We start from the raw sequence: 21,708 nt of genomic DNA on the forward strand, positions 1-21,708 counted from the left end.
TTGTTAGTATAATTATTGATACTATAATTGTAAATAGAAAAAGCATATATTTTTTTTTAATTTTTTTTTATACTAGATACATTAAAATTTTTACTTATCACACATACACATACAAATACACACATTTATTTATTGAATAATTATTAGTCAATTGTTTTTTTTTTATTTTTGAAACAAAAAATAGAGTTTATACAAAAAAAAATAGTTCTGAGCCAATATAAATCATAAAAAATTGAACGATAATGTGACACTTACAAAATTTTTCTATTGACGTGAAATCTATAAACTCAATGGCGTAAATTCAATTCTTCAATTTCTTTTTAAAGAAAAATGATGCAAATTCAAAAAAAAAAAAAAAAATAACAAGTTACCGCAATAATCAAAACATCAAATGAAAGATAAATGAAAATTTATACTGTATTTTTTTTCTAGAAATTTTAATAATTTTTTTTGATTCAAGGTGCGGATTGTTTTTTTTTCTTTTTTTCATTTTCTTATATATATAATAAAAAAAAATATATATGAATATATTTGTTTCGACTCTGATGCGTAGAAAAAAGAAAAAATTGAAAAGAACACAAAATGAAACGTGAAAAACAAAAAAGAGCTCAACATTTGAAAGAAAAAAAAAAGTTTGGAATATTGTATTATTGTATTGCGTAATGGATGGTCAATCATTGAGAGTTGTGTAATAGAATGGAAATTTACTTTCCATTAAGAAAAAAAAGAATATTGAAATAATAAATAAAAAGTCAGCCAGTGTAAATGACTAGCGCCAATCGAGTTAGACGCCCGAGAAAAAAAGAACATTCAGAAAAATGGTATTCATCAATCTCGCCTCAAATATTTTTGTCGACCGAAAGGAAAAGAAAATTTATTTACAAAACTAAAAGAGGTAATCAATTGAACAAAATTTTTGTTAATCATTAATTATTCTTTGTAAAACCGACAATTATTCATAAACTATTTTTTTCATTAGTATTTTTTCAACTACTAAATAATTAATTAATGAATTAACTAATAAATAATTGGCGTTCCTAAATATTTTATTAGTTAATTAACTAAAAAAAGAAGGTTAACTAATAATTAGTTAATAAAAATTAATAAATTTACTAATAAATAATTAGTTAACTAACTAGTAAAAAATTAGTTAATTAACTAGTAAGTAGTTAATTCAATAATTAATTATGAATTAATTAATCCTTGAATAATATCGCAATTATTAGTTTAAACATAATCATGTAATTAGGAATTGTCCAATTACTAAGTAATTATTAATTAATAATTGCAGGATTAATTAATAATTAATTATTTTATTTCAATAATTCATCTTTTCTCAGTAATTAATAGTTTTTTTAAATTAATTAATTATCATTTAATAATTTAATAATAATCAAAAGAAAATCAAATTTTTACGTGAATTTTGAGAAGAATTTATATTAAAATTTCTCTGTTTATTTCAATTTTTTCCTAGTTGATACAAAGAAATAAATTTTCTTTTTGCAAAATAATGGAAGAAAATATTTCTTTTTTAATATTTCCAACTATTTTTAAACTTTTTTTCTAATAAAAAACGATTTTTTCTTTTTAAACATTTGAATCTTGGAATATTTTCTTTTTTCGATAATTTTTACTTTTTACAGTGATTTTTATTCTTGGATCAATTTTTTTTTTACTTTGAACCTAAAAAAATAAAATCTTCTTCGCATGATAATTATTGTTTTCTAATTTCCTAATTTTTTAGTGTTAAATTTTAGAAAATTAAATTCTAGATATTTTCCCAAAAAAAGGAAGCAGAAATTTTCTTTCAAAAATACAGAATAAAATTGTTTTCTACAAAAAAAAATTGAACAAAAAATACATTTTTAAATAATTTGAAAATCAAAATTTTCTATATTTAGTTTCCCGACGAGATTTTTTCTGTACCATTTTTCTCCAAAAGCGTCATTGCAAGAGCGAAGAAAAAATTTCGGAATTTATACACAAAAGAAAGAACAAAAAAAATGATTGGATGACTGTGAGTGCGAATGAATAATTAATGCGTATGTCTTTTATGCAAAAATTGTGTCCGCTCCCGACTTAATCCAACGCGTTTGTCAATATTTCTAAATATTATTGTCAAACTTTCGAAAGAAATCCCACATTGGTTCCTTTCCCTAGCACTGCTTGCGCTACTTTTTGTGATATTACTGTTTTTATAAATATTATAAACGTGAAATGAAGAAAAAAAAGGGGGATTTTTTTTTTATTAATTAAAAAATCGATTCCAAAAAGAAAAAAAAGCCACATGTCTCCAATATTTGTTCCTCGCGCGTTGTTATCAAAGAAAAAAGAAAATAATGCAGCTTGCTGATAAAAAAAAAGAGAATGATGAATGTCCGTTTTAAAGACTTTTTCGCTAACATTTAAGAGAGTTTAACTTCTAGTCGTTTAATCAACAGTAATAATAATAATGATGTAATGATATAATGATAATTAACCTGGGCTAGTGAAATCAACTTTTTTTAAGGGGGCACAAGAGAACAATTGTACAACTCGAGTTAATTTGAAAGAGAAAAAGGTTTTGTTTTTTTCTCTTGGAAGAAAATTTTTACCTCATTTTGTTATAATAATTTGCATTTAAATAGGTAATTGAATTAATTTTAGTTTTTTCATCTTTCTTTTTTTTGACTTTGTTATTTATAATTGACTGAAAATATTCTTCGGGGACAAAAAGTAAAAAAAAAAAAAGAAGCTTGCGGCATTATTATCGTGCGAAAATCTTAGTGAAATTTTTTTAGTAAATTCACTTTTTTTCCGATTTAAATATTTTTGTTACTTTTTTTTTGCCTCTTTCTACATATTTTCAATTTTTCCCTTTTTCTGTAATTTTAATTAATAAAATAAAATTTTTTTTGTTTCATTATTGTTTTTTTTATTTCATAACAATTTTTCTTTTTATTTATTTTTTCCATTTTTTTAAACATTTATTTATTCTTATTTTTTCGATTATTTACTTTTCTTCTTTCTTTTTTTATGTTTATTTGTTTCTCTTTCATTAATTTATTTTTCCTTTCTTACATTTTTTATATTTATTGAGTTTTATTTTTTTTTTTAATTATTTTTTTAATTTATTTTTTTATTTATTTTTTTTTATTTATTTTTTTAATTTATTAATTTTTTTCTTGTGCTTTGTATTTTCTTTTATTTATTTTTTTTTGTATATATAATGTATTTTAGTTTTCCTTATAAATTTTTTTAAAGAGAGACAAGAAAGAAATTCGTCAATTTTGTACAAATTTTCTTTGCGATTGCCAATATTTTTGATATTATCGACTGAAAATAAAATACAAAGCAGTTAAAAAAATCAACATTGAGGGGAATCGAACCTCCGATGATTACAAAAATGCGATGACTTTACCAACTGCGCTATTTTTGACCACCACCTATTTCGAAAAGTAAAAATTTCAATTTTGCATTTTTTTCAAAAATAATGCATCCCGAGGAATTTTTTTTGAAAATTCGCCTATTACTACCAACAAATTTTTACTTATAATTTAATTTTCAACAAAATTGACGATTTTTTTCCTGAAAATCAAGTTTTATTTCTCTTTGAGTATTTTAGTTTCTTCAAATTAAAATTTTATTTTTCCTAGTTAAATCTTTTAAAATTAATTTTCTTTCTATTTATTTATTTTTTTTAATTGTTTAATTTTTTATTGTTTTTTATATTTTTATTTTTTTTACTTAACTTTTATAATTTTATTTTTTTATTACCATTTCTTGTGTATCGTTTCCAAAAAAAACATGGTGTGTATATATAAAAGAAATCAGACTCATAATAATAAAAAAAAGAGAAAAAAAATATAATTTTTTTCTTTTCTAACTAGAGAGAAACACGCGCGAACCAAAAGAAAGCGCATTTGTGATAATAATTGATTACATCGAGTTTGTATTATAAATATACTTTGAATAGTTCCTAAGAGTCATTGATGATTGTAATAATAATATTGCTTTTCTCAGTGTTTTTTCTATATAAATAATACGAATATTTCTATTTGAATAATTAATCTCGAATTATATAAAAAAAAGAAAAAAAAAGAAAAAAAAAAATGAAACGATCAACAAATTCGAATACGCATAGAAATTTTTTGGAAATTCCATTCGTATTTTCATACCGTGTGTACTATTGTAAATAATAATAATAATAATATAATGAGCGGAGCGTTTATACTATTGAAAAAAAATTATTTGGAACATGTGGCTTTCGTTTTCAAACAAAAAAGTCATATTCATTACCAAAAAAAAGAATTATTTTTCTTTTTTTTCCTATAAGAATTTTTTTGAGAAAAATTCCAATTTGCACTTATGAGTACATTATAAAAAAAATGTACAGAATTATGGGAGTGCATCGGGTTTTTTATTAATATTATTGAGGGAGGGAAAAAGTAGAGGCAAAGAATAGAGAAAAGAGAAACACACAAAAGTAAATATATTGTTGTAATTTTATTATTATTATTAATTATTATTATTATAATTATTATTGTTGTTGTTGTTGCATGAGAGTAGCTTAATAGATTTTTTTAACCATTTAGAAAGTGGTTGGAAAAAATGAAGAAAAAAAAGATTAACATTTAATAATTCTTAATTACTGCTACATTGTACAATTTATTATACATACAGTGTGTATTCTATTTAATCGTAACGTTTTTGGTGCAGGCAGCGTATAGGGAATGGGTTCCTCTCCTCCTTTGGGAAATTATCTTAATTTTTTTCTCTTCTTTTTTTTAATTGTTAAGACTTGTTTCAATTTTTCTTTTAAAAACTCGTGTAGATATAGATAAAAAATAATAGATTTATAAATATTTATTGAGAAAAAAAGGAGAATTTACAATATTAGAGAAAAGTATACTAGTCGATGGACCTAAATCAATTTTTTTTCTTATTATTTTTGTTGAAAAAAATTTTTTTATACTTTTTTGTTTAAAAGAATTTTTTGACAAAATTATTTTTTGTTTAATACAAATTTTTCGTTTAAAATTATTTTTTGTTCAAGAATATTTGGTACAAAAATATTTTTTTTTAGTATTTAGAGAAATTTTTTAGTCCTGTTAAGTTGGTCCATTTAATAATGATAAACTGCTCAATGCTTCTCGAAGAGTGAGATGGAACTCAAAAAATAGGGGGCTGTTCCTTGTACCTGATTATCCTATCCTTGCGGGCACATTTTTGATTTTTCTCCAAATGTTTAAGTGGAAACGAAAAAGAAAATCGAAAAAAAATGAAGAAAAATGAAAATTTCTTACATCTTTCTACGAAAAAAAAGTAAAAAAAAAAGTTAAAAAAAAATACCGACAATTATTTCTCTCTTGCTGCTCATTAATTAAGCGCAAGATCATTTAACACTGGCCAAGAGTTTGTAAACTCAATTTTGACATGGTTTTGATTGTCACCTATACCATTTTGTCTGGTCTTCTTTTCCGATAAAAGCAAAATTTCCAAAATTATTATTATTAATAATTTCTTCATAAAGCTCGAAAGTAATTTCGCCGATTTTTTTTATTTTAATTTTAAGAAATTTGCTTAAATATTAAATTAATTAAAATTTTAATTTCGAGTATAATTTTCAATTTTGAATTTTTTTCGTTTTCGAAAACGATTTTGTAGTAAAATCGTTAGAAAAGGTAAAATTGGAAGAAAAAAAATAGCCGGTCGGGGGATTCGAACCTGAACGATTCTGAAAAGTCCGGAAACTTAACCGACTGAGCCATTTACCTTTCGAAATCGGTTCTGACATCTAGATTTTCGATTTGCATTTTTTCGAATACAGTTCCATTGCTGACGGTAATATTTTGAAATTTTCTTTTTTTTACGAGTATAATTTAAAATTTCAGCGAAAGAAAATGAAAAATCGAATTAAAAATTTATTTATTGTAAATTTTACCGAAATCGGCGATAAAACTTTTGAGCAATTTTTTTGTCTCTTTGTTTCTTGGTGCTCATTTGTTTTTTGGGTCATTACACTGAGAAAATGATTTCGGATTTTTATTTGTTAAATTAAAAAAAAGTTCTACTTCTTTGTAAATTTTTTTAAACTAATTTTCATTTTCACCGACAAATGAAAAATAGAAAAATTTGCAACTGAAAAAATCTATTTTAATTAGAACAATTTTTCTTTATATAGAAACCAAATTTGTTTTACCATTTCGTTTTATTAATAAAAATCTATTAGCCCTTCTTGTTATCGGATAAAAAATGATATAAATTTACTCAACCAACAAAAAAGAATTTTGTAAAAAATTGTAAATTCAAACTTTTTTTATAAAAGTAAATTTATTTCGTTTCTTAATATATTATTATTACGTTAAATCTAATCTTTTCTCAGGGTTCGTTTATTCTTTATTATTATTATTATTATTATTATTATTATTATTATTATTATTATTATTATTATTATTATTATTATTATTACGTAAATAATAATTAAGAAATAATTGTAGTAATTTTCAGTATTTAATGATTAATAAGATATTAGAAAGTATGAAAAGAATTGATTCATACAAAAAAGCGATTTTTTGATTTGTTTATTTTGAGAAGAAAAATTTTAAAAAACAGAAATGTATAATCAATACTCCAGTGTTGTAAAAAATTATGCGCATTCCTTGAAGAAAAATATAATTTTTAATGTTCTCGGTTAAAAGAAATAAATTTTAAAGAATTTCATATTATAAGTCTTTGTTCAAAATTGAAGTCCTTTGAAAATATTCTTTTCGTTTGTATAATATACTTTTATTTTTTTTTATTTTTTTTTATATTTTTTATTTTATATTATTTTTGGAAAATGTTAGTTTTCAAGTGGGGTTCTTTTATTTGTGGAAATTACTGTTTCTTTTATTTTGCAGGGACAATAAAATGAAGTCGATTATCAACATGTGGGACTTGGATTGGGTTTTTTTTCGAATGGCATTTCGATTTTCCAGAGTAGGATATAAAACGAGTTCTAACATCTAAACGTATTCCTCAACACGAGTGAACGAGCTGGCTTAAGTGATTGCTTCTCTTCATTAAGGATACACCATCCAGTGTAGCTCGAACTTGAGGGACAGGTGCGGTAATGGCCCGTATCCTTGAACCCAGTCAACCCCTCTATAAGCATATAGAAGTGGATTTAACAGCTCTCCACCTCCACTTTAACGAAAATTCCCCCCTTTCCCCATTCCAAATACTATTACGTGAATTGATTCTGCATCGGGTCTCTTTCGGCATTCAAAAAAAAAAAGACGTTCGAATACCATTTATCTCCTCATTTTCTTATTCTCTTCTTTTAAATTTACATTTGCCAATATGTTTCTTTTTTTGTACATTATAGAGTAGTTGTAGAAAAAAAATCTTGTCATTCAAACCAATTTTTGGTCATTTTAAAAATTGAACCTAATTCTAGTAGATAACTACTAAAATTTAGTTTAAATTTTTTTTTTCAAGAGAAAATCTCTTGTAACTAATGATGACAAAAAGCATTTTTTATAATTGAATTCCAAATTCAATTTTCTGACAACGTAAGTGTTTTCTGCTGAAGTTACAGAGAATTCTCTTTTATTTTTTATAAAGTACTTTACTTTTTTTGAAAAGTGAAAACCATAGAAAAAAAATTTGCTTTCTGATTTTTATTTAGAAGAAAATAAATTCAAAATAACTGATCCAATACGATGGAAATTTTTATTACTGCTTAATTTATCTTCTGAATAAAAATACGAAGAAAATTGAAAAGCAATAAAAAATGTCCACCATATTGGATCAGCCATTTTGAATTTTTTGAAAATAACAACGGATTCATAATCAGCAACCCCAAAAACCCCCGAGTAACAAACTTGAGATGAATTAAATAGCATTTTATTAACTCAGTAAATATTGATGATCAACGCCCACAAATTCTCTTTATATTTGACGCCATATTGGATCCGCCATTTTGAAATTTTTAATTCTACTCTACGTTTCTCGAAGATATTGTCCAGTAAAAAATATTTTGACTAACAATTGTTAGTAAACAGAAGATAAAGTTCGCGCAAAAAAAAATTTTTCATCTTCTGCTGATTATTGGCTATGGTTACTTTTTATAAAAATGATGGTTCAAAAGTCTGCATTGGGTAAAAATTTTTTTGAAGTATTAAGGCATATCTAAATGTAAACAGTTTTGAGAATTTTGATGAAAAGAAAGATAGCAATACATTTCCAAACTCTTAGATTTACTCTGAGACAGGCCTAATCCCGATCCTTAGTAAAATTTTCGAAAGTTCTAAGTATATATGAGCCGTAATTAATTGTGGGGTAACAAATATAAATTAAGACTTAAAAATTAATTTTCAGTGTCTAATTTCTTGAAATAACACCGACACGTTTAAAAGGTACATATTTTTCTATATAGTACTTGCCCTATCTGATTCAGCTCAAGGGGCAAGTTCAAACCTCTGAACTCTCTCTCTTTCTCTCTCCCTTAATCTAATCCGGGGATAATCTAAAATTCATGACACACATAACTGCCAGGCGATGATATATCTGGTGGGGGGTAAAGGCTCCAGTTTCCACCCCTAGATACACGTTGGCTATCCGGGTCTTTGCATGTGTTGCTCCTGAGCGGCAATCACCACGTTATTATTTAATGGGACGCGGCTCAATTCGCGCAACAACCATAGTTTAAATCACATCTTCTTTCACCCAACCGAATCCTGTTCCTTCACCCCAACTCAATTTGTCTATTCAAATATTTCTTATTTTCAAATAATTATTCGATATTTATAATCTCTTTCTATGCTGTCTAAAAATTAAAAATCTTAAATTTCAAATATATTCAGAATTGTTTATACAAAAAAAATTTTCTTTGTTAGATAATGTCATTTTAAGTATTATTTTTTAGTATAGGAAAATGGTTACAAAAATTTGTATTTTTAGTAAAAAAAACAATAGTTTTGTAAAGAAGAATAGATTTACATTTGGTGTACGTCTTTGTTATTCGTCATTAATTAGAATTTACTGAAGGGTGAATTTTGTCGACAAGTCGGTTTCGTGATAATTGATGATAGTTTCGGTTCTTGCGGGATATTATATTAGAGTTATAGTAGTAGCACTGGATGATTCAATACTCATCTCCCTTACGCGGTAACAAATAATTCCTTCTGGCTAGATGATGATACCCACCCCAAAAAAACAAGACGAAATTCTCGTTTCAATGCGCATATAAACGATTGTCGAGTTCATTCCTTTTAAAAAAGGGAGAAGGTGCTGTATGCGAAAGGGACTTGAATGCTTCCTTTATCACACCCCCAACCCCTCCATCTGAATAACATCCGACCAGCAAACGACGGCCAATTTGTGCGCAATAGAAAAACTTCTTAAAACTCAGATTAAAATGAGCGAGGAATTACTGTCTCCCCTTTTCTTTCTATACTTTTGGAGAAATTATTGCTCTGAAAACTTTATTTCTGTTTTTATTATCCCGACACTTTTACCCCGCGTTAGTGAAGAAGCAATATTTTCGCCACGATATCTGCTTGTTTATTATCATTTTTAGTATTATATACGTGGGTACATAATTATAAGTTTGGCATTTACTAATTTTTAATTAATTATCGAATTCCAATCATTTAAATTAATTAAAACTTTTGTACGACGGTTTTCGGTTACACGAAAATAAATTTTCATTCCTGTCGACAGAAAAATAAAATTTCATTTTCTCAAATTTGTGTACTGATGAAGATTTGGTTTTTGATTTTCTTAATGACGTGAAATGCATAAAACGGGATGGTATAAGTAATTCGGGACGTGAATTAATGCCTGTGTAGGTCCGGTAGGTAAACGCGGATGGGACAATAACGGTTCCCCAGAGGAATGGCGTGGATGACGGTATAACGCGATTAAGGACGGTATGTTGCAGGACGGTTCGTCGGTTCGCTGCTTGATTTATCCACGCGGCATCACGTTATTGCATTAGCGCCCTAAAGCCAAGCGTCGCTTTCTAGACCATCGCATCGTTCTGCCACCCTTTTTCGTGCTTCGTCCAGTTACTCCCCACCCCCACCCCACAACCATTCCCCTAAATCATCCCCAAGAATTATGTCTTGAATGGCCAAGATAACTCTCTCACTGTTTCTGCAAACTCAACCAGATTGGCAAATAACCAAACGCTCTTATACTATATATTAATATTTATGCCATTTTTTTATTTACATATTTTGCTTAAATCTACATGAAAAGAACAAATAACTGAATTTGAGAATAAAAAGTTTGAGAATAAAAACATGTCTCCAAATAATTAGTATTTGTATCCGTAAATCTAAAATTCTAAATTACAATTGTGTTGTATATTACATCTTATCCTTTTTTACACATTAAATCATTAAACTTTGTACTCCTCTAAAATACGTGAAGATTTTTTGAATGCTCCAAAAGCATTATCATAAATTGCAATTTACATTAAATTGAAATCAAAGTATTTTCGTTTTAACAAATATTTCCTTTGGGAGGAAAATTCAATAGAGAAACCCAATCGAGACAAAGGATCTGATTTAATTCGTTCATATCAGATTTTGGCTAACAATTGTAAGACAAAAATTTACCTTTGGAGCGTCCAATGACAATTTCGGTGGAATAAATTTTTTCTTTAAATTTTCTGAATCTTACGCGGGCCTGTCCAATCCGAGAGCCTCCTGATGTCGTCTTGCCTTGAGTCTTAATTCAGCGATACTGCTACTTTTAGAGCGGGCAGCAGCTGCGGCTAGAGATGCTGCTAGACTCAAGGGATGAGGATGGGGATGTGTGTGAGCGTGCGGATGAGTTGGTGGCGGAAGGCAAAAGAGTCCTCCAGCAGCCGCATAATGGAGGACTGCAGGATCAAAAGCAGATCCTGCGGTCACTGAAACCGTTGTGTTTGTACCACTCTGCTGCATTGGAGGATGTAATCTTAGAGCCGGCAAGTAAGGAGCCACTCTACACGGTTCCAATGCCGTCGGTGGACTCCTTGGTGCCAAAACCATTCCACTCGAAACTCCTGCAACAGAATTTTTATGTAAACTAAATAATAATAAATATAATGATAAATAAAAAATGATCCAATCGATTTTAGTTATATTGATCAATTACCTTTGTTTAAAAAATAGGTGCTTAATAAAGTGTTTGGAAAATTAAACAAATAAGGCTTCCTTTGAGAGGAAGTAAAATCAGGACCTAAAAATACAAATAATAAAGGATCCAATCGATTTCACTTATATTGATCAATTACCTTTGTGCAACTGACTCTCGTGTTTTCGACATTTTGCCCGACGATTTTGAAACCAGACTTGAACTCGAGCTTCACTTAATCCTAATCGTTGACTCAGTTCTTCCCTCATGAAGGCATCAGGATAATGAGTTTCGTCAAACAGTCTCTCCAACTCTGCCAATTGTTCCAAAGTGAAATTTGTTCTCGATCTTCTCTGTTTTCCGTTTCCGGTCCCACTCCCTCGACAATTAACACCTAAATAAATGACAAGTTTTTACAATTTCTTTTTCTCAAGTAGTAAACGTAATGCTACATAAAAATTCAAAAATTTCCTTAAAGAAAAAGTTTTCTCTTCTTATTCACACATCATTTCTTTTACGACATCGCCGCACTACGATCATTAAGACCTTCAGACATCCCGCGGGAGATTTCTGTTATTCAGTTCAGAATCATGATTAGGTGACATTAGCGAAAATGGATCTGGCAAATCGTAAAACTATGCTCCCTCTCTTAGTCATCGTCAATTTATTTCCTTTTAATATCATTTCATTCTGAATTGGAGAAATTATCTCTAAATCAAACTTTTCGTATATTTAAGCGCACATTTTGGTGTATTTAATATATTTGAAAGTTATTTATAAAAATGGGTGTAATAATTAATATTCAAATAAATAAAAATTTCTATGGTAGATAAGACAATAGTCTTAAGAAGAAAAAAGTGTAAATACTCATAAAGAGTAAATTATGGTTTTAAAATTAGTAAATTATGGTATTGATTAACAATTTGAGTTTGAGATTTAAAAAGTCGTCCTTGAAGAAAAAAACTCGACTCATATAAACTCTGGGTGATTAAAGTGAAGATGAGGAAAGGGGGGTGTTCGACTAACACTGTATAACTTCCCTTGTATCTCGCCACTTTGCTAAATTATATAAATCACGATCCCTTCTCGTCAAGGGTGCTTACCAAGGGGCTTAATGTCCCTTCTTTGTCACTCTTAGACCCATTTTCTTTCGAAATCTTATGAAAGAGTTGACCCTGTCACCTCACTCATTTTACTTTACATTAAACTTGTTTCTAATTACTTTATAATTACTAAAGTGACTTTTTGCCCTGTAGTCAAATTTTCCTTACTTCGTTCTTCGTCTAATGAAAATTACCCCAGTTACAAGTTCCTATTCTCCCAATTAAAGTAATTTTGTTTTCTTAATTTTTTTCTTACCCTTATTTATTTTTAAATTTTTTTCCTACCCTTATTTAATTTTGTTTCGAAAAATGGTATAACGATTTTAAAATTATAAATGAAAATCACTAAGAGAATTTTGATGAAAAATAATGGAATTAAATTTCAAATTAAAATTGCGAATATTAATCAATTGGAATTATATGTAATTACAAGTTATAAGTAACAAAGTTCTCGAAAATGTCAAATTTCATCGAGAAACAAATTAGAGAGCGGAGACACATTTACATAATGTACTGAGCTTTAATCAATTAGTGAATACCTAGGTAATTGAATCTGTAGCCCTGAATCTACACCCTCCCCCACCTCTATTACACCAGCATCCCTCCTCCACTGCCACATCCGCATATGTACAGCGGTTTAAAACGCCCCCTTTGCAAAATAAAGCGTGGTTTCAAATACCTCCCCTTTAGTACAATTCCAACCCCTGTTTTGATACAGTTTCTCGATTGCGAGATTTTATACCCCCACCCCCCTTTAAACCTCATCTTCACTATTTCATTTTATACACATATACTCCTTTGACCATATTCAATTGTACTATATATTTGGTGTCCAACTGGGTTTCATCCGATATTGTCTCTTTCTCTCTTTGTCGATTACGTGTAAAATTGCGTGCACGCAACAATTGGAACCACCGTCGGCGAAAATATCTTCTCGTTCCACGAAGAGATCCTTCCTCCCCCCACCATTTCCCCTCATAGCAATCACACTTGGACCCAAGGGGTCACTAATTCGATTACATATGTCTTGTTTATGTGTTTGTACCCCTTCTCAATTCTTTTCCTTTTTGTTTCTGTCTGTTTTTCTTGGCCTAAATTTTTAGTTTTCAGATTTTTTATTTGTATCTTTTTAAATTTAATTTTAATCTTGATTTTAATGTAAGAAATATATTAGTTACATTAAAATTAAATTAAAAAAGTTAAAGTTTATGTTAAAATAGGCACTTATCTACAACCCTGTTGTAGTAAGTAAGCACTCTGTGGTGCTTTTTTAACAACAAGAATATGATGTTATTAGAGAAGGAAAATTTTAAATTTATTAAACGTTTAGGAGATTGTAGAGCAGTTAATAATTGTGTTAATTATTTTGAAAGGGAAATTAATTTTGCTTAGGGGCTTTTGGGAAATCTGCTTACAAATACCTTGGATTCCTCACTCCAAGATTATGTGGGGTTAGAATATAGAAGAATATAAAATTAACAATATGACTGGAATAACAGACACGACCTATTATCAATTCTGATTCTAAAATAAAATTAAAATCTATGCCTGATCCAAGAATATTTTTTAAAAATAAACCGAACCCTCATACACATTAGTTTTGAAATCGGATTTTTGTGAAACTTGATATCTAAGGGTTTTTGCGGTCGCTGTTAACAAATCTATCACCATTTTTTTAAAATTCAAAAACCCGTATCGAATATTTTGCATGAATTCTTAAAAAATTATTGTACTTTTTTAAAACTTGGTATTTAAGGGTTTTTGGGGTCGTTAATTATGAATTTCTCATCAGTTTCTCAAAAAACAAAATGGTGGATCCAATATGGTGAATGATTTTTTGAAGTATTGTTCCAATTTATAGTTGTTCCAGAAAAAGAAAATATGTTGCATATTGGATTTTAGTGAAACTTGGCATCTAAAGGCGCTCTCACAGCTCTACTGCCAGCATGAGAGTAAGAGAGAAAAAACATGAAATTTGAATTTTCTGACTTACTTACTCTCATGTGTTACCATGACAACTATGCATGCAGAGCTGTGAGAGCGTCTTAATGGTTTTTAGAGTCGCTGATTTTAAATATGAAGTCAATTTTTAAAAATTTTAAATGGCGAAGACAATTTGGCGAATGATTATAACACCAACTTTCATAAAAATCCGACTATTTTTAAAATATTCACCCTGCATTTTGAATTTTTAAAAATTAATGATAGGTTCGTAATCAGTTACGCCAAAAATCTTTAGAACTCAAGTTTCATAAGAATCCAATAATTTTTTAAAAATTAATCCGCCATTTTCAATTTTCTAAAACTGATGACAGATAAATATTCAATGACTTCGAAAACGCTAAGATACTAAGTTTTACCAAAATGTGATTATTCTTTTTTAATCATTTCATCCTTGAAAAAGTTTATAAATTGAGTAAATTTCACAGCTTTTTTAAATTTATCAAATTGCTACAAAAGTGATGCCAAAAATTTTGTTCAATTTACGATTTGATCCACATATTTATTATCAATTCGTTCGAATTTGATGTTTTCAAAATTAACAGCGTTTTTTTATTTTACTTCATTTTTAATATAATATTTATTAACAAAAAATATAATTTCTTACTTCTAAATAATTTCTAGAATCATCTTGGTCGTTGTCCTCACCGATATTTTTAACTATATCAAAAAAATGATTTAAATATTCCACAAAATTATTTTTAAAGTAATTTTTATAAGAAATTAAATGGTCAAATTAAAATCGGTCAGAAAATATTTTGATCCTTTTTGAATTTTTATTTTTCTTAAAAATTGGTGGATTTTAAAAATAATTCTGTGGAATATTTAAATCACTAAATCATTAAATTAAATTATTATTAAATCATACTACTGAAGATTATTATTGTTAGAAGTAGCAAAAATATGAATGAACTTTCTAAATTTGAATCAATTAAAAATATCTGATTTAGAAGCAAAAAGCCAGCCAGTAGTTGAAATAGTAAATTTTACTGACATTTAGTTAAAGATAACTGATGATTCACTAAATTTCTTTTTGACTGATTCTATTAGTTAAATTAAACTAATTTTTCAGTTATTTCTTCACTGAAAATCAGTTATTTTGAACTGATTCAGAAGGAAAAAGTCAGTCACTAATTGTAGGTTAAAACTATGATTTTTAACTATGATTCAAATTAAGAAAGAAGACAAAATAGGAGAAGACTCATATTCAACTCTCGCGATATTGTAAAGAGAAAAACTTTTGGCTCTAGTACACATGACTAGTTTTATATATATCTATTCTGCGCACCCTGAGCATTATATTTCAAAAATTTAGCCCTGCCACCATAAATATTTGCGAGCGTGACTCTTGACCGAGGGTCAGACCCGGAGTGATTCTTCCTACAACACTTTATTCAAACTTTCCAGACGCACTCACATATGCGCCTCATCTAATTTCGGAAAGTATTCAATTTCCAAAATACGAAAACTCTAATCCCCCTATTGTTTTTCAATATTTATCTCTACTCCGTTTCTTACAATTTCGTACCAATTAACCTTTGGATTAAATTAACACCAAAAAAGATTCAAATAATCCTAATAATTGGTGTTATTTTTTACTATGAATGGAATTTTACTTCAAATCAAAACTAAGTCAACGATTTGTAAAGGAAAGTCAAAGCGAATCTTAGTCAAAGTCTTAGTCAAAATCATAGTCAAAGAATAAGTCTAAGACTAAGACTACGACTCTGACCAAGACTAAGTAGTCTAAGGTTAATACTAAGACTTAAACTAAAACTAAGATTTGGACTTTGACTAAGACTTTGACCATAGTTAATCTTAGACTTAGAATCACTTTGATTTTCGTAGTCAAAAATAACACCAAAACAGAATATTTTAATCCTTTCTGGTGTTAATTTAATCCTAGAGGAATTAAACTGTTGCAGTAAGTAATGTGCCCGCAAAGGACTTCAAATTTTATGCCAGAAAAGTAAATACCGAAACAAATTGAATAATAAATAAAGAATAAATATTCAAAGAAGAAAATTTAAAAAAAAATTTGATTTAGTCTTACAGCGAGACTTTGAGAAATGAAATTGAGTTGAAAAATCCGTTCCTGCCGGAATCCGTCGGGCGTAAATTCGTAAGATATCCAAGTCGAGTGAGGCAAAGTGTTTCGACCAGTCTGATGTACTGCGGCACTTGCCTGGACTCTACTTTCCTTTTTATTTTTTTTTCTCTCGAAAAAAGCACGAAAAAAAGTTGGGAGATGTATTTATTATTTTACTTTTACTCTCTTCCCCACCATCGTCCCTCTGCGGCAATGTCTGGCTTGGAGGGGCGCCGGCAGTAGATTGCTTTTTGATTTGCGCTTAATCGGGAAAAGTTATGGACCCCCTCGAGATGACGTTCGCCGTCGTTTTAGAGGGCGTATACACACAACTGCTGAACGTGCGCAGCAACAACTGCATATTAAACCATAAATTCATATAAATCTCACCTCATAGTTTATCTATAGAGATATCTGCCCAGTCGCACTTAATATGGTCGGGGGATGAAAAAAAAATTCATTTCCCTCAACCAGTGTGTCTATAATCAGTTTTAGTACCAAATACGATTTCATTTTCTGGATTTTAAATTAAATTTCAAAAAAATAATATTTTTCGCTGCTCGAATTTTATTCGTAAACTATAGAAAATTATGGATCGTACCGTCTTGTTTGAAACTCATGACCAGGGTTCGATCCCCACTAAAAATATTTTTAAACGAAATATTTTTAAAAACCCGAAATTTCTATATTGTTTTTGATTATTTGGTGCGTTTAAGAAGAACAAGTTTTACTCAAAAGTAAAAATAATCCTTATTGTTGCGGCTGATTTTTATAGAGAATATAAGGAGAACATCAAAAAAGATATGAAAGATGTAATAAAAAGTGACTGAATTGGGGAGAAAATACGCGGATTGATTGTATTCGACGTGTGGGATAAAAATTTCACCTGACAAGAATGATGCCCATTATAGAAACTGGTATGGCATGTGACTAAAACGAAAGGTCGACGGTCGTTACACCGCAAACGATCCGCTTAGTCCCAATCACTTCTGAGCTTTATTGGTCAAGCTTCTGAATTATAAATTAGAATCGAACCCTGGGCGATGCTTATACTGTTTGGATATAGATTCATTCCTGACCTTTACACTCATAGTTTTCGTAATCTTCCCCAATAAATAAAAATCAATTCGTTGTAAATTGTAAATTCAACCAAATTTTTTTCGGTATCAATTTAATGCATTCAAAAAAGCTGTGAAATTTACTCAAGTGATGAACTTTTTCAAAAATTAAAAAATTAAAAAAGAATAACCACATTTTGGTAAAATTTAGAATCTAAGAGTTTTCGAGCTTGATGAATACTAATTTATCATCAATTTTTTAAAATTCAAAATGGTAGATCCCAAATGGCGGATGAATTTTTAAAAAATTTTTGCTTCTTATGAAACTTGGGTTCTAAAGATTTATGGCGTCACTGATTACGAATCTGTCATCAGTTTTGCAAAAAACTCAAAGTTGGATTTTCATAAAACTTGATATTATAATCAATTGCCAAATTGTGTTCGCCATTTAAAATTTTTATAAATTGACTTCAAATTTAAAATGAACGACTTAACAACCCTTAGATGCCAAGTTTCATAAAAATCCAATATGAAACAAATTTTTTTCTTCTGGAAAAGCTGCAAGTTGGAGCAATACTTCAATTTCAATTGAAGCAATTTTTTTGTGGTTTCTAAAATATATTTTATACAAAATTATACGCACGAATTTAAGAAAATCCACCAAATTTTAAGAAAAATAAAAATTTATAAGAGGTCAAAATATTTTCTGACTGATTTTATTTTATGACCATTGAATTCTTCATGAAAAAATAACTTCGATAATTATTTTTTTGCAATATTTAGATTATTTTCTTGATATAGTTAAAAATATTGGTGTATCCTCCCCTTAAAAATTGTAACAATCATTCGCCAAATTCTATCCACCAATTAAAACTTGTAAAAATTGAAATTAAATTTAAAATCAACGACCAAGATTAATAGTGGAATTTATTTACAAGTTAGAAATTATAGTTTTTGTTAATAAATATTTCAGTAAAAATTAAGTAAAACAAAAAAACACTGTTAATTTTAAAAATATCAAATTCGAACGAATTGATAAGAAAAATGTAAATCAAATTGTAAATTGAACCAAATTTTTTGCATCACTTTTGAAGCTATTTAATACATTTAAGAAAGCTGTAAAATTTACTCAATTTATAAACTTTTTCAAGGATGAAACAATTAAAAAAGAATAATCACATTTTGGTAAAACTTAGTATCTAAGCGTTTTCGAGGTCAATCATCAATTTTGAAAATTTAAAATGGCGGATCCAATATGGCGGGCAAATTTTTAAAAAATTATTGGATTCTTATGAAACTTGAGATTTAAAGATTTTTGGGGTCACTTAATATTTTTTAAAATTGACTTCAAATCTATAATCAGCGACTCTAAAAACCCTTAGATGTCAAGTCCCACAGAAATCCAATATAGAAAAAGTTTTTACCTCGAACAGGTATAATTGAAACAATTTTTCAAAAAATCATTCGACATTTTGTTTTTGGATGAACTGATGCCAAATTCGCTATCATCGAACCCAAAAACCTTAGAAACCAAGTTTCAAAAAAGGTCAACAATTTTTTAAAAATCCATCCGCCATATTATATCCGCCATTTTGAATTTTTCAAAACTGATGACAGATTTGTAATCAGCGATATTAAAAACTCTTAGATATCAAGTTTAAAAATTCAAATTAAAAAAAACTTATGCATTTTGAAACCGACAATTGGGTGAAAACTAATGAGCAGGTGGCTTAAGGAATTCAATTTTCCATTTCAAATTGTAATGAGCTTTGACGTTGAATAATAAAATTATAAACGAGAAAATAATACAACTGGAGTTTTTCTAAATATCCATTGTTAAAGCCATTTTATACTAGAACTTAAAATCCGGAAATTTTACAGAATTTTTAATCTTCAAGAATGCCAGAAAGCCTAATAGATTGTAATTTATGGTTTTAGATTATTTTTTATAATAAATTTCTACTTTGTACAAAACAACTCTCTAAATGTGAATTAGTAAAAATGTTTAATAATTTTAATTATAGTAACTGACTTTTTGCTTTTGAATTAGTAAAGTTTACTAAATAAATAGTAATTTCTAGTAATTTATTAGTGAAATTGATAAATTCAAAAACAAAAAGTTAGCCACTAATTCAGATTAGTATACATTTTTACTAATTCAAATTTGGTTCTAATTGTATTAAAAATTAATATAAAATGATAGAAAGAGTTCTGCATTAATTTTATTATTTTCACTATAAGAATCCTAAGAACAATTATATCACCTTTTGTAGAGTCCTCATGTACTCCCAAGGGTCGTGAAAATTGCGTTGAAATTTTCGTCTCAACACTGCCAGTTTTTCCTTCCGCCGGCAAATTAGTTTTATAATCGTTTTCCAATTTCGGTGACAATTCCCTAGTGATCGGTGGTGGTGATGGACTACAACCAAGCAATTTTCTCACTGATAATTTTAATTCCGGTGTTTTAAGAGTTAGTTCCGTATTACTATTTTCCTTTGTCTTAGTCGTATTGACAGACAAGTCTTCCGGTATTAGACGCGGTTCCGGTGATAGTGGTTCCTTCACGTCATTAATTTCTTCAATGACCTTAGTTACTTCCTCTATGGAATCTGCCATTGTTTTTCCATCTGAGAAATCATTTTTTACGAATGTAAATATTTCCATATACATACATACATATATATTAATGTACATATATATCCTTTATTTTTTCCACTAATTTTCTATGTAAATATTTTTATGTACTTTTTTTGTTTTATACTTATTTAAAGATGTCCCCTTTTAATTCTACTTGAAATTTGAGTAAAAATTAAAAGTTGATATTCATCTTAAGTAGAATGTTCTTTTTTCGTCAGACGTAAGACTATGTGTCGGGCTTGTACTGACTCTTTCTACTTAAGCTGACGCAACATTGACTTCTTCACTTAATAAACTTGTATACTTTAGAAGTGGGTTAATTTTCAAACTATTTTTTTTAAATGAAAACTAACTAGAAGTCTTTAAATTCTTTAATATTATAAAAATATTATTTTTATAGTACGGAATTATAATAATAAGTAAATGAATAATTATAAGAAAACAATAAATAAATAGATTTTTAGTTTGACGATTCAAAATGATCAAAATTCTAACATAAAGAACTAGCGAGATAATAATGATTAATTTAGAATGAAAAGAAATTTTAAAAATCGGTTTAAATTTAAAATTTTAAAAAAGACCATAAGTTACTTAAGGGGTAGTTAAGACTTTTAAAAAATCGTTTGTTTTATTACATTTTCATGACGATGTCTGCCCTTAATTATTATATACCTCAAAAATTAAAATTCTATATTTTGATATAGAATTTTAAATTTTGAAGTATAGGGAAGTTTTTGTTGCGCCGAACTCATAATTTTAAGAGTTTTATTTTAAAAAAGGAAAACTCTTAGAAAAAGGATATTAAATTTTTCGACACCCTCGGAGATATTTTTTTCTTTTTTTTGGCGGGAAACCTTACGGTGTTTAGAGTGAGGTTCCTCGTCATCAATCGGCGATGCAAGGAGATGGGCAACACTCAATGTAATCGTCGTGGCGGATGAATCGCGGCACTTCCGTTCGTGTGTCGCGTTATCGTCGAAACTTTTCGAAACAAACTGGGCGAGCTGCTCCATATCTTGAAAATATTGAAAGGCACACACGCGGCGACGATCCGTCGGCCGGCGACTCAATTGCAATTTTCGCGGCGTCCAATGTTGTTTGCAGGTAGCGCCTATTTGGGGGTTGATATTCGTTGCGTCTCGCGTGGCGGGTCAGCAGCCATTTAAACGGCGACCAATCGTTGAACGGCGAAGGCGTTTCCGTGCCACCCCGAAAATTCGATCGTATACGCCTTACGCCTCTGGAGACACTGCGATATCTCATTAGCATCTCGGCTATTTCCACCCCTATGGTGAAAGCACCCTTTCCGGTTGGCGCGGGAAATTCTCCCATTCCACTTGAGCGAAGCGCCGATGCGCATTTAGAAGCTCTCTCACTCTGACTCTCACTCTAGTCGTCCTTGTGCTCTTGTGTATATGTTTTACCTTTGAGTACACAGCACGTGAAAACGCTAATATAGTCATCCACCATCACGCACGTATGCCTATAGATTTTCAACGCAAACCCATAAACCTTGTCCATGAAATCTATATATACGTATATGTAGTCTCGAGGGTTGTTTGTGTCACTTTACTGGAAAAATTACCTGGATCAAGTTGATTTTAGTGGTTTTCAGTAAACCAACAGATTCTGTATTATAGAACGTACGAGAGTCGGTATTCTTATCCTAATGGAATTATATTCAACTGCGCTGTGAACTGCTGGTAGTGGAGAAATTATTTCAATTTAC

At 28.8% G+C, this 21,708-nt stretch overlaps 1 protein-coding gene across 1 annotated transcript; it reads right to left on the bottom strand.

Annotated features, from left to right (window-relative positions):
• Positions 1-10,306: 10,306 nt before the first annotated feature.
• Positions 10,307-21,393, bottom strand: LOC122511752 (short stature homeobox protein 2-like). The gene is made up of 4 exons (XM_043627200.1): positions 20,839-21,393; positions 19,607-19,969; positions 11,252-11,485; positions 10,307-11,020 (listed from the first exon to the last, which is right to left on the bottom strand). Exons 1-4 carry the CDS (start codon positions 20,990-20,992, stop codon positions 10,650-10,652), a joined length of 1,122 nt encoding a protein of 373 aa, XP_043483135.1. The 5' UTR covers positions 20,993-21,393; the 3' UTR covers positions 10,307-10,649.
• Between the last annotated feature and the right edge of the window lie 315 nt (positions 21,394-21,708).

The sequence above is a fragment of the Leptopilina heterotoma genome, unplaced genomic scaffold (assembly GCF_015476425.1).
Source record: "Leptopilina heterotoma isolate Lh14 unplaced genomic scaffold, ASM1547642v1 Lhet_90, whole genome shotgun sequence".
In the NCBI taxonomy this organism is placed as follows: Eukaryota; Metazoa; Arthropoda; class Insecta; order Hymenoptera; family Figitidae; genus Leptopilina; species Leptopilina heterotoma.

Bases quoted from the DNA above. Each gene is read 5' to 3' on its own strand.
- LOC122511752 (XM_043627200.1), bottom strand. From the start codon at position 20,992: ATGGAGCAGCTCGCCCAGTTTGTTTCGAAAAGTTTCGACGATAACGCG. The intron at 19,970-20,838 runs GTAAGGTTTCCC...ATGATTTCTCAG, and splicing joins GGAACCTCACTCTAAACACC to ATGGAAAAACAATGGCAGAT. The intron at 11,021-11,251 runs GTAATTGATCAA...ATTCTGTTGCAG, and splicing joins CGAGAGTCAGTTGCACAAAG to GAGTTTCGAGTGGAATGGTT.